Source organism: Barbatula barbatula (assembly GCF_947034865.1).
Source record: "Barbatula barbatula genome assembly, chromosome: 21".
Lineage (NCBI taxonomy): Eukaryota > Metazoa > Chordata > Actinopteri > Cypriniformes > Nemacheilidae > Barbatula > Barbatula barbatula.
The window spans coordinates 13,284,080-13,295,994 of NC_136784.1; the positions used below are offsets into that span (position 1 = coordinate 13,284,080).

Consider the following 11,915-nt stretch of genomic DNA (forward strand, 5'->3'; position numbering starts at 1 on the left):
CTCACCACTTGCCAGAGATGCCAGAGAGAATGCCAACAGAGATGTGTCCATTGTTTGCCTAAGTGAAGGAAAATAACCACGTTTTTATTAGAAACGACGACAGTGTTATGATAGAATTGCTTGTGTGTAGAATCTGACATGAAATGATTTTCTTGAAACTGCATGAATAAATTAAGCATCTACTCTTAATGTTTCTAATTACATTTTATTGACAGTTAAATCACCAGAACGGTATAATCTTGTTGAAATATAAATGATGCTATAATTGGCAGCAATAAGATTCGAGCGCCATTTAAATGTTCCCTTTGTATCCAGAGGGGGGCAGCAAACATTCGAGTTCGTACACTGGTACGCTATCCCCATGTGAAAGACCACAACAACCGCATGCAAACCTCTTATTTCACCACAGTCTGAATAACACATACGATATCAACTCATATGTCTTGATTTAATGTCCATACTAAACTAAAATAATATTATTTTTTAACTTTAACATGACCAACTCTACCAGCGTGAAACCCCCGTTCACTGGATATATATTAGGACAACTCTATCTCTATAAATGAAAAAATTCACAAATAAAAACAAAGTCCGTCCCAAAGCACGTATACGCCATTATAACGCTAAACACGTTTGCATTACAAGGGGCGGTACCGCTCGAGCCAACACTCGTGACGTCACTTCCGCTGGCTTAAGTCATTCGCGCTCATCTCGCGCGTTTGTTCATTAGTTTCCAACACCGGAGAGACGAAGCCGCAGCGACCGGACGAAAACGCGTCTGTTTGCGAAGCGCCTCGCATGTTCGCGTAAAGACTCCCATCGACGTGGATACTAAAACAGTCTCTCCAGCGGACTTTCGGGCTTCATTCCGGTTTTTTTTTAACTTATTTCCCAACCCGACATGGAGACCGAGAGTAAATATATCCCTCAGCTGCTGGCGGAGCGCGACAGCCTGGACTCATCGTTCACGCACGCCATGAAACTTATCTCTGCAGGTAAAACCCGCGTTTGAAAACGAGCAAATCCCGCAACTTTTTGGATGGACGCAGCGGCGTCGTCAGGAAAAGAAACGGCGAGAATCTTCCGTTATCGCTGCCGGGACGAGGGGCGACCGTTACGTAGTCTCGTCACAGCGTATCTAGCGCAAGCCAGGCGTGTGCTGCTGAAGCCATTTTCTCACGTTTAGCGGTGTAGTTCGGGGTTTTGTGGAGAATTGGGTAATGTGGACTCGGTGTGCTGCTGTTGTGGTTTGTTACGTGTCGTAGCGTAGAGCTGTATTGTCACCGCAGCCCCCTTTCCGCTGTTGGTACGTTATTAGCCACGCGCTGAATTGGGCTTTACGGTGAAACTTTTAAACCACATTCCACGCTTGTCCACGACGTGAATGTTTTGGACACTTCGTGTTTGATTGCCAATTCACGTATGAAACGAATTTATACCAGATATGTCATATTATCGTATGTTGCGCGTTATTTCTCGAACATTGTTTCCAGTAACGCGCACGTAAATAGGGGGTCAACGTGGCGTTTCTTTGTGTGCGTCGCTTAACCTACATGCACTTCTCGTGGACCGTGAGAGTCTTTTTAGGAAAAACCAGTCAAGATTGATGAAATGGAAACGTAGGGATGAATCTACGACGTTTGAGATTTGTCGTACTAATAAAAAACATGTCCCGGACCAGATGCGTCCTGGTGTGGGAAGTGTTGCATCTGGAGATGAGAGATTTCTTTTTGCTGAAGGAAATGTATTTTCCTGGCCTCGTTTCACGCATGTTATATCATCAGCCCAGTTGGAGTTTTGCTGAATCTTGTGAACGGTCTAGAGTCTTGAAATAAATCACTTCCATGAGTTACATATGCGCGTAAATGATGGATTGTGGCGGACGCCATAGAGCAATGCAAGTTTGGCGAAGTTGCACAGAACCCCCTTTGAGCAGGATCCGTTTATTGATTTTGTCTCTGTAAATGCCTTTATTTGACACGCGCTGTTAAACCTGATGTGCCATTGATGTGAAATCATCATTTAGGGACAAGTAGCTGTGAAGATTTGCCTATTTAGGGACATCGGAGCCGATCATATCGGCTTTGATAACACCGGTGAGAATGAGAAGTATTGTCTGATCATTGATGTGGACACCGGATTGCAGCTATAATGAGTGAAATCTCCTTATGTCTTAGTGATCTTATTTCATGCATTGTGTGCTGCAGTCAGACCTGGACAGGTTCGTTTTTGGATTTTGATATCAATGATGTGATGGATGTTTTTCGCCTGCGGTTGTGTGCCAAGCACCCAATTGGAGTGGACCCTTCGAGAGGGTCAAGCTTCGTTTTCGTTTCGAAGTCCTAAACGTTTCTGTTTGAATAATAAGGAAGCGTCCGGCAGGGGGTTTGTCTTTTTAGTTGGTGAAAGTTCTTGAAAGTTGGTTACCCGATACTTCAATATTGCACGTTGGTTTATAAGACTTTGTGTTTTCGGTGAAAAGTCATCTTGTCGTCGTGCTTTGCAGAAATCGAGAGGGTCCAGAAAGGCGACACAGAGAAAGATACAGAGAGCTACCTGGACCTCTTCACAACAAAAAACATCAAGCTGAAGGAAAGGGTCCTCATACCTGTCAAACAGTACCCTAAGGTGAGTGTCTCCATGTTGCAGCGTGGATGTTGTGGGCTCTTTTTCGAACCGCTCGTGTGCTTGACAAAAGGCTTTTCTGTGGGGTGTGAGGAAATCGCACCAAACATTTGGAAGCGTGTTGACTTGAGCAGGTTTAGTTGAGGTTAGGAATTGCATTTGTGCTGGAAAGGAGCCATTAGAGCGAAACATTTTTGGAAGCTAATGGGTTTATGTACTCGCTCGCAGCTGCTTGTGCTTATCGCAGGTGCATTGAGAATTTTTCCAACCTTTGATTACCAAAGCCTGTAAAAAGCCTGTAATCTGTTATTAATGTTTTTACATTTGAAAGCTTTATTCTTAATGAGTCTTTAACTATTTTGGAGAGCTTAGCCGGGCTTTTTGACCAGTTGCATTTACATCCCTTGTAGTTTTGCTTGTAGTTTAGCTAGCTTAAAGGTGGGGTGTCCGAATTACGCTTGTTCCAATTTACACTTGTCGGGCCGGGTGCGAAACCAACCTTGTAGCCAATCAGCATTAAGGTGCACTGGATGGACATCGAGCCGAGTGCTGGCGAAAGATGGCGTAGGGGCGTGTTTCTTTTGGTGATTTGAACATCAACAACGGCTAAGAGAAATCGGACACCCTGCCTTTAATTGAAAGCTACATCCATTTCCCAAAATCCATTCTTGAATATTAGATTGAACATCAATACCAGAAAAGGCTTCTTCATTGGGATGACGTGTTAAACTAGACACGCGCTGCCAGATGCCTCAGAGGCGTAAAAGTGTGCTGTAACTCGCACCTGTCTGCTTCATGCAAACAGACATGTGCATCCAATAGCGGAATGTCAGATTCTAACTATTGTTTGTTACTACCGGAGTAAACATTGAATATCACTTGCTTTTGAGTGACATGCCTCATTGGTTTCGTGCACGAAACCAGATGTTTTCTGTTGCTTCCTGAGTGTGTTCTCCCCCTTCTATTCTAGCCTAGCGTCCTCATGTTTGTGATGTCAAACCTTTAAATGTTACTTACCATGTTGAGTGGAGCAAAAATCCACTAAGGCACCAGCCTTTGATCTGCTACACATTCCATTTAAATCCTTTTCTGGGGATCAAAACCTTTGAGTTTTCACTCCTTAAAAACAAGTTCAGTCAGGCTTGGGGATGCACCGATATGTACATTTTGGCCGATAACGCTACCTAAAAATTCTTTCAAATTATAAGCATATAACCAATGTATTGGCCGATATACCGTATATAAATATAAAATTCCTTAAGACTGAATCAAGAAATAGTTTTCTTCTTTCCCCCTGAAAATCATGTACCAAGCATACTTTGCACTAGTTTGATGGATAAATAATCTTCAACGTTTCTGGTATATTTCTTATGTAATAAACATATTACAGATGTTCTTCCAGAGCAACCCAGAAACTTTTTCATAATGGCCACAAGTCTAACAGGTCTCAAGACAGAAAGCATTCAAACAATATGCGTTTGTTCCTATAATTCACACAATCATAAAGGCATACTGTACCTACATCAACATTGTTTTGCTAACAGCAGTAAGTGAATGATCACGACCGAAAGTCAGTTCTGTAAAGTATTTTAACTGTGAGCAGCGTGCGGCTGAAGAAGTTTCACCAGTGGATATAATTGGATTTATCGTCTATAATATATCTGCTTAAATTGTATTATCAATTACATACTGATATGGCTGTTAATGTATCGTGCATCCCTAGTCAAGCCAAAAGGAACTCTATAGATTTCTTTAAACTCTTTAATATTTAAATATTTTTTCACCTATGGTTTTGCGCAGTTTAATTTTGTGGGGAAGATCCTTGGACCGCAGGGGAACACCATCAAGAGGCTGCAGGAGGAGACTGGAGCCAAGATCTCGGTTCTTGGGAAAGGATCTATGAGGGACAAAACCAAGGTACAGTGCTATTGATTTTCAAGTACAAGTTTAATGTTTGGTGCAAGAAAGCTTAAGGTAGATCTAGTCTCGAGGTATGAATGAACTGTGTATTGTTAGATGGCATATTCTCAGTTATTTGGAAACTGTTCTCCAGGAGGACGGTCTGAGGAAAAGTGGAGAGCCGAAGTATGCACATCTGTCTATGGAGCTTCATGTGTTCCTCGAGGTCTTTGCTCCTGTTCCCGAGGCATATCTGCGCATGGCACACGCTATGGAAGAGATCAAGAAGTTTCTTTTTCCTGTAAGTGCTTTGAAATCTCTTTTTCATCCAAGAAAAGCATCCCAGACATGTTTATTTGGTGTGCAGTGTTGTGCTGATGTTTTATTTTAATATATTCCAAATGGGGCATTGTTGAACTCAGAACCGCCTGCGTTGTCGGATAATAACTCTTTTCCTCTTGCCTGTGGTGGCGGATTAATATTTAATCTTATAAATGGGTTGTATTCGAGCAACTCTTATAGCCAAATGGTGCAGCGGAGACAGATTTTTCTGTTGTCCACTTTGTAAACAACCTCATATGATAGTTGTGAATGTCAGGGTTTCTGTGTTACCATGACATGAGTCATGTTGTCCCCACTGCTGTTTAGGGATCTCATTTGGTGAAAAGCTGAGTCACATTATTTGATTTTGTCATTTACTTAAATGCTTCTTTACACAGGACATGATGGATGATATTTGCCAAGAGCAGTTTATGGAGATGAAATATTTAAATGGGGGTCAGGAGCATGGAGCCAGAGGCCGCGGAGGACCCCCTGTCAGAGGCCGTGGAGCCCCCCCTCCTTCAGGACCACCAAGGTACCTAATAAAGACATCACTGATTTAGTTTACATTAAGTATTTGGAAGAAATTTCAATCTGATGGATGTGTATTTATTGCCGCAGGGGTCGTGGTATGCCCCCGCGCGGAGCGGCTCGTGGTGGACCCCCTCGAGGAGGAGCTGTAAGGGGGGCTCCAGCAGGAAGAGGCGGGCATCCGACCCAGTCTCCAAGAGGTGCAGCTTCCACACGTGCCCGTCCACCTGCCCCTGCAGGACAGAGGATGCCCCCTCCACCACCCCCACATCCTCCAGCCCAAGAGACATACGAAGAATATGTGTGTTTCTTTATTAGTAAGAATTTATCAAACATTCTGAATTTCCTGATGTCATGGATCAATTGCGTTTGTTCTGCTTTTTCAGTCCTATGATGAGAACTACACAGAGCCAGCATATGAATCCTATGAGAGCTACTACACTCAACCACAGGCGTAAGTGAAATCTACATAAATTATTAGGCCAAGTTTCCCTGAAAGATCGACTTTGCTTATGATTATTATGTGTTGAGGCTTTTTGGGAACCATCACAGTTTCTCTTAAAAAACAATCCTAAAACGTTCTTGGCTTGGATTTGTGTTTTTGGATGTTCAAGCGATCTTTCTTGTTTGAGAATTGTAGGTGTGTGCAGTTCTCTCTTGGCACCAAGTGGTGAGTTTAGCATTGCTTATTGTGTTTTCAGAGAACCGGAATATTATGACTATGGGCATGGAGAGCCGCAGGAGGGGTACGAAAGCTACGGTAAGATTTTACTGATGTATTTGGTGGTATTAAAAGGACATTTTCAGCGTTATTAGGTGTATTGTCCATAACTTTGTTTTCCAGATTTTATGTTTTGATCTTGTCTTATACATGAATTATTACAAACGTTATCAAGCTTTTTCTGCTGATTTTACAAATTTCATTTTGCTTGGCAAAAATCAGTTTATTTACTGTTTATTTAGTTTTTGTCATCTCACCCTTTGTTCGTATGTTTGCACCTTTAGCTCAGGATGACTGGAACGGAACACAGCGCACTTCGACCAACACTGGTGGGAAAGCTCCCGCTCCGAGACAGACTAAGCCCGGATACAGGGAGCACCCCTATGGACGATACTAAGTCTGACTAGCGGAACTTCACCCACCACGTCGCCATGACAACTGTCTCCCATGGCAGCTCACGCTTTAAGCTACCCAACAAAAGTAATTGTCAGTTTGTTTTTGGATTTTTTTTAAAGACAACTCGACAATTCGGCATTTGATTGACTCAAGAACGACAGAACGTTTAAAATCGATAATTTCAAAGATGCCTGGGTTTTTTTCTTTTTGCCAATATCTCTTCCTCTCCTCCTACCTACCCTTGCTTTTTTGCATTTGTCGTTGGTAAAAGTTTGTGTTCCAATGGATGGAAAAAAGTTTTTAGTCAAAAGGTAAAGCCTAACAACTGTACAGCCACTTTTTATGTGTCCCAGGACACCCCTTTAGTTCTTTAATTTGTGTTACGTATAAAACTCTGCTGAGGTGCAGTTGCAGATTCCCATGTAGGCTACATTTCAAAATTCTGTTTAATATTAGCATATCAAAAGGACCCTAAACATAAAATGTCTGTTTTGTAATAAGGAAAATAAATTATTGAAAGGAAAATGTCTTTAATGATGCTTCCAACACTCATTGATTATCCCTCATTTGATTTAAATAGTCTTAAAAGCTGTAAACGTAGATTTAGGTCTCAATATTTTTCCTTGTATTTTTAGAGTTTTGAAATATAGCCCAATTAGACGCTGTTGAGATGGACTGTCCTGAAATCCTTAATTTGTTAAAATAAACATTTACTCTTCAAAACTGTTCTGTAGAATAACCAATGTTTGGCTAAAAGGCAAAAGTATTTATCAAATAAGTCAGATCATAATGAATGACACCATGCTATATAAACTGCATGCACAAACTGCTTTAAAAAGGATTTGGACAACAATCTCCACAAGGGTCATCTCTTTCTTATGTAAAGGGATACTGCAGCTAAAACCGACTCACATTGTACATAGTAAAAAAAGGAACAAGGAAAAAAAACACATCCAAATTGTACTTTACTGCCATTTAGTATTTGTATCCTCTCCATAAAATGCAGAATGACATGTGTAAGCTTGCCTAAATAGGTAACTAAATCTGTCCAAAATATGTTTTGCAGCAGTTGTCAATAAAGCCTAGTTTGTTTTTTATGAAACTTTAACCTGGTTTATTTTTCTTTGTCATCATAAAATCTGAAATGGCCTTTAAATAATTCATAACCTTCGGTAACGACTTTTCTCCCTCTTCAAAAACAGATTTTAAATTTAAACCAATGCATGTAGTCTGAAGACGTAAACTACACTAAAGGACTCTGTTTAAAGTGTTTGATTTGACCATTAAAAGCACACCTTTAATGTTTCTCTCTCTTTTTATACTTATAAAAGGACCCTAGAGGTAAGACCTGTGCTCTTTAAAATAACCTGGATAGCTTCCTAATGTCTATAGAGAGAGCTAAAGCATTCGATGCTTGGGTATGTATTAAACTTTTCTTGAATGACATTTTATTTTTGGTCTTACTCAGAGAATGGGATATGTATTGACTAGCCTGAAATAATTTGAATTTAAAAGTTAAGCTTCCAGGGGCCATATTTGTCAAGTCTGATGCAAAGACGCGTCGGCTGCTTATAGTAAAGAAGGCAGGAGAGGACTGTTAAACTGTTAAGTGCAGCATTGTAAAAGGTAAACCTAACCCTAAATTTGTAAGTTGGTAGTGTCTTTTATCATTTACTTAAAACGTTTGTGGTAACAGCGTGCAATGATTTAAAAGATTCAGTCGTTTAAAATATAAAAGTAAAAAAATCTACAAACTGACGCAGTAATAGATTTTTCTTTAAAATATTTGTGTACTAACATGTTAGATCAGACTTGTAATGCAACTCATGCTAAAAATACTCAGTGTCAAAATGTAGATAAATCTGTATTTGTAATGCTGCTCCTGTTTTTTTTCTTTTGCAAAATCAGCGCGATTGTTAAACGTATTGAAAATAAAACACAAATGTCCTTACAGAAGAAAGTTACCTGGGAAAGCTTGAGTTGCATGACTCAAACTTTGCAGTTTGCATGCTCCTCCTCAATACTATATAGTTCATCACAGCAATGTTTGACTGTCTGGTCATAACGTTCTGTCTTCCCTCAGGTACTGATGCCCGGCACTTCCTGGAAATGGAATTGATTTATCAAGAACGTGGGACCTCTGTCCAGGTAAGTTAACCATTACTCTGAAATGACATGAGTACGGTTATACAGTACCATTCAAAAGACAAGAGTAACAAACTCCCTAAAACCTTGTTGTTGTACAATTGTAACTGTGGGAGTTACATTACTCTGATTAATAACTTGAGACAAAAACGTTGGGAGAAATCAATCTCAGCCGGGAGTGCCAATTCTCCTCTGATGCATTAAAGCTGCAGTCAGTAGCTGGGTTTCCATCACCCTGGTTTTATGTGCATTGTTTCCCATCCGAAACGAGTAATAGAAATGCCAAATTTAGATATGAAATCTGTTATTTGGCAAAAGTTTAACGGCTAATATTGCTCTCCACAAATAGGCCGAGTTTAGTGACGATTAACTGCTTTATTAAAATTAAACTGATGCTTCACTAAATTAATCATTATAACCCTACTCACCTCGGTGCAATTCTTTCACAGGAAAATTATTTATGGTGTAAGAGCAATCTTACCTTTGAGCACCAGATGTCTTTATGGAACCATGGACATGGCAAAGCGAAGGGTCTGATGGATACCTTGTGAGGAGAACAAGATCAGAGAAAATTAAAGATTGAACCACAACATTTCTACCAGGTTAAAAAGGACAAGTCTTGGGCTCTTGCTGTCTGCCGTTAAGTATTCTGTGTGCTATAAATGGTGCTCTATACTGGGATATTTCAGGCGTTCCTTAATGCTCACCACATCAAGGTCTTTCTATGCAGTTAACTTGAAGTTCTCATCTTTCAATGGACCTCTTCTGCTGATGTTCACCAAGAAATCCTTTTAACAGGCTATGAAAAATCTCAGACCAGCACCCCAGCTCTTTTAATTCTGCAAATCAAGCATGTCTCCGACACACTCGCTTCCTCACTCAGAGGAAAGTACATGCTAATTTAGAGCTGACTGACCCCTATCTTTTAGCGCAGACATTGTGTTTTAATTGGCAGGATCATTTTCGTCTTGCTCTGGAGTAGATATGTTTGAATGGCTTTATTCCTTCTGCCGCTGTCTTGCAGTTTGCACGATTCTCTGCTGAATCTAGCGTCTGATCAAACAAACAAAGCTCCAGGGTTTTGCCGTGTAGAGTGGTTGTTGATCTAAATGAAGGTAAACATTTTCTCCATAGAGGCATGAAATGAAATGGATTTTGCACAAGCTATATGTTCTGATCCTTGTTTTGGAGAGGTTGATTTAGCCACCGAATGCATGAACGCGCATCGCTGTCAGTATATATCCGTCGAGGTTCCTCGCCACTCGATCTTTTGGTCATTTTTCCCTAGCTCACACAGAATTCAGGCTCGTCATTCGGACCAATTACTGCCGATGACAGTGTGTCTGTCCCCCCGCAGAGCCTGCGCTGGTTGCTGACGGGCGAACGGGACTCCAGCTTATTGCCTTAGACACAAATCAGTCCTCGGCACACATTTTAATAAGCATCAGCTAGCGCTCAAGTTACATTGAACAATTGGAAATGGCTGGCCGTGGTAGGAGGTTGACCAGTGCGTACGCAGGCACAACGTAATGAGAAATCTCAAAAGCATATCGTGGAAATATAAAATTTTTTGCCGACAGATGCTAGGGGCAAAACAATTCTAGCGATCTCACCAGAACAGAATATTCAAGCCAACTAGATGGAGTTAATGGATCCGAGTTTACATATTCATGGGCATGTATGTGACCTACAGCTGCAGGGAAATGCATCAATGACCGATCCTGGGCTTACGGGCTTACGGTTTGGCAGCTCCTTTCTCCTAACACGAATTATGCATGCTGTTTTCATGAATGCAGATTCATGATCGGACCACATACGCCATCTGCCTCGCTTGCTCGCATGGCTGTTTTGCTAGTTTCGCACCTAACAGTGCACATGCTCTGGGGGGTTGGGGGGTTTGCGTCGGTTTCTGGCTTAAGTCTCTGAGAAAACGTGGACACCGGCCACCTCAATCCGCATGAAGGTGTTGGGAATAACCAAGCCTCCTGAAGGTTTCTTCCTCTGTGCGCTGGGGTGGAATCTAATTGAATCAATCCATGTGGAATCTGGCTTGAGTAATCTGTAACCCTCAAGTACAGAAGTTGGACACAACCGCCATGGCTGTTGCTGTGGTAACATTCCATTGCATGTGTTCCAACATTCACATAAGCAAATGCACACAGTACAATCCGGGATGTCTTGGGGATTGCTTGGGATTAGTGATGAAATGGCTCTGCCAGACGTCTGCATTGTCTTTTGTTGTTTTAAAGTGATTAATGTGCCTGAACCTGATTTCGAGCACATTAACACAGCGTTTTTCAACAGCAGTTGGCCTTCACCTCACAATCGAGCCTTAAGTGACAGGGAAACTGATCGTTGGGGGGCTGACACAATTTCTGTTCCTATTTGCACAATGACACAAGTTTCTTTGTTATTCTTTTTGGAGATGGATGCATCCAAGTATTTCAACTCAAGTTCATACACAGCCAGATTACATAGTTAAAGGAGGAATGCCAAATCGCTTGATTGGTTTTGGTGCTACACAATGTTTGGCCTTAAAGTTGTCAGAAATAAAGATTTGATTGCAAGAAGTGGCTTTTGTGTCTTTATTTTAAAGTTTCAATTTTTTTTGGATGGAATTTATTACTTTGTTTAAAGGAATGAAACAAAGTTAAAATCAGCCTAACCAGAATGAAAACATGGGACTAAAACATAGCTGTCCTGTAGCTCAGTGCTTCGAGCATGGCACTAGCAATGCCAAGGTTGTGGGGTCGATCCTAGGGGATTGCACATTATTAGAATCAAATATATAGTTCAAAGCAATGTAAGTCGCTTTGGATGAAAGCGTCTGCCAAATGCATAAATGTAAATGTAAAAATACACACAAAAAGGATATGCTGAAAAAGTTAAAATAACCCAAAATCAGCTGCACCCATTCACTTCTATTGTATTGTCATTGTATTGTCACAAAACCAATGCAAGTGAATGGCTGCCGACGCTGTTGAGTTACCAACGGTATTCAGAATATTGTTTGTGTTTGGCGGAAGAAAAAAAGTCATACAGGTTTGAAATGACAAGATGAGTAATGACAGAATTGTCTTTGGGTGAACTGTCACTAAAGGCTAAAATACACTACAAGACTTGCTCAGATTTTGCCCAGATTTTCAGTCTGGACTTGTTGCAGTCAGTCTGCAGATTTGATCAGTTAGTGTGTTTCTATCTGAAACTTTCAAAAAGTCTGCAAGTGTATAATGTCTAGTTTGAAAAAAAGTAGTGTATTCCAGCCATAAATTAAACA

The 11,915-nt window shown here is 40.9% G+C and overlaps 1 protein-coding gene across 2 annotated transcripts; it reads left to right on the top strand.

Moving 5' to 3' along the window:
• The first annotated feature begins 637 nt into the window (after nucleotides 1-637).
• Nucleotides 638-11,208, top strand: khdrbs1b (KH domain containing, RNA binding, signal transduction associated 1b). Of its 2 annotated transcripts, XR_013788142.1 has the most exons (11): nucleotides 722-995; nucleotides 2,507-2,628; nucleotides 4,426-4,542; nucleotides 4,679-4,825; nucleotides 5,244-5,380; nucleotides 5,467-5,677; nucleotides 5,763-5,830; nucleotides 6,078-6,136; nucleotides 6,382-6,577; nucleotides 8,577-8,641; nucleotides 9,088-11,208. XR_013788142.1 is itself a non-coding variant. In XM_079484643.1 (9 exons), the coding sequence occupies exons 1-9, from the start codon at nucleotides 902-904 to the stop codon at nucleotides 6,492-6,494; spliced, it is 1,068 nt and encodes a 355-aa protein (XP_079340769.1). In that variant the 5' UTR covers nucleotides 638-901; the 3' UTR covers nucleotides 6,495-7,599. The 2 variants fall into 2 exon arrangements, 1 of the variants encoding a protein (XP_079340769.1); XM_079484643.1 differs by lacking the exons at nucleotides 8,577-8,641; nucleotides 9,088-11,208 and having other exon boundaries at nucleotides 638-995; nucleotides 6,382-7,599.
• The last annotated feature ends 707 nt before the right edge of the window (nucleotides 11,209-11,915 follow it).

What these genes read in the sequence shown, in the direction of transcription:
- khdrbs1b (XM_079484643.1), top strand. Translation starts at nt 902, where the DNA reads ATGGAGACCGAGAGTAAATATATCCCTCAGCTGCTGGCGGAGCGCGAC. An exon ending in TCAAGAAGTTTCTTTTTCCT is followed by an intron (nt 4,826 to 5,243) that starts GTAAGTGCTTTG and finishes TTCTTTACACAG; the next exon opens with GACATGATGGATGATATTTG. An exon ending in CCTCCTTCAGGACCACCAAG is followed by an intron (nt 5,381 to 5,466) that starts GTACCTAATAAA and finishes TTATTGCCGCAG; the next exon opens with GGGTCGTGGTATGCCCCCGC.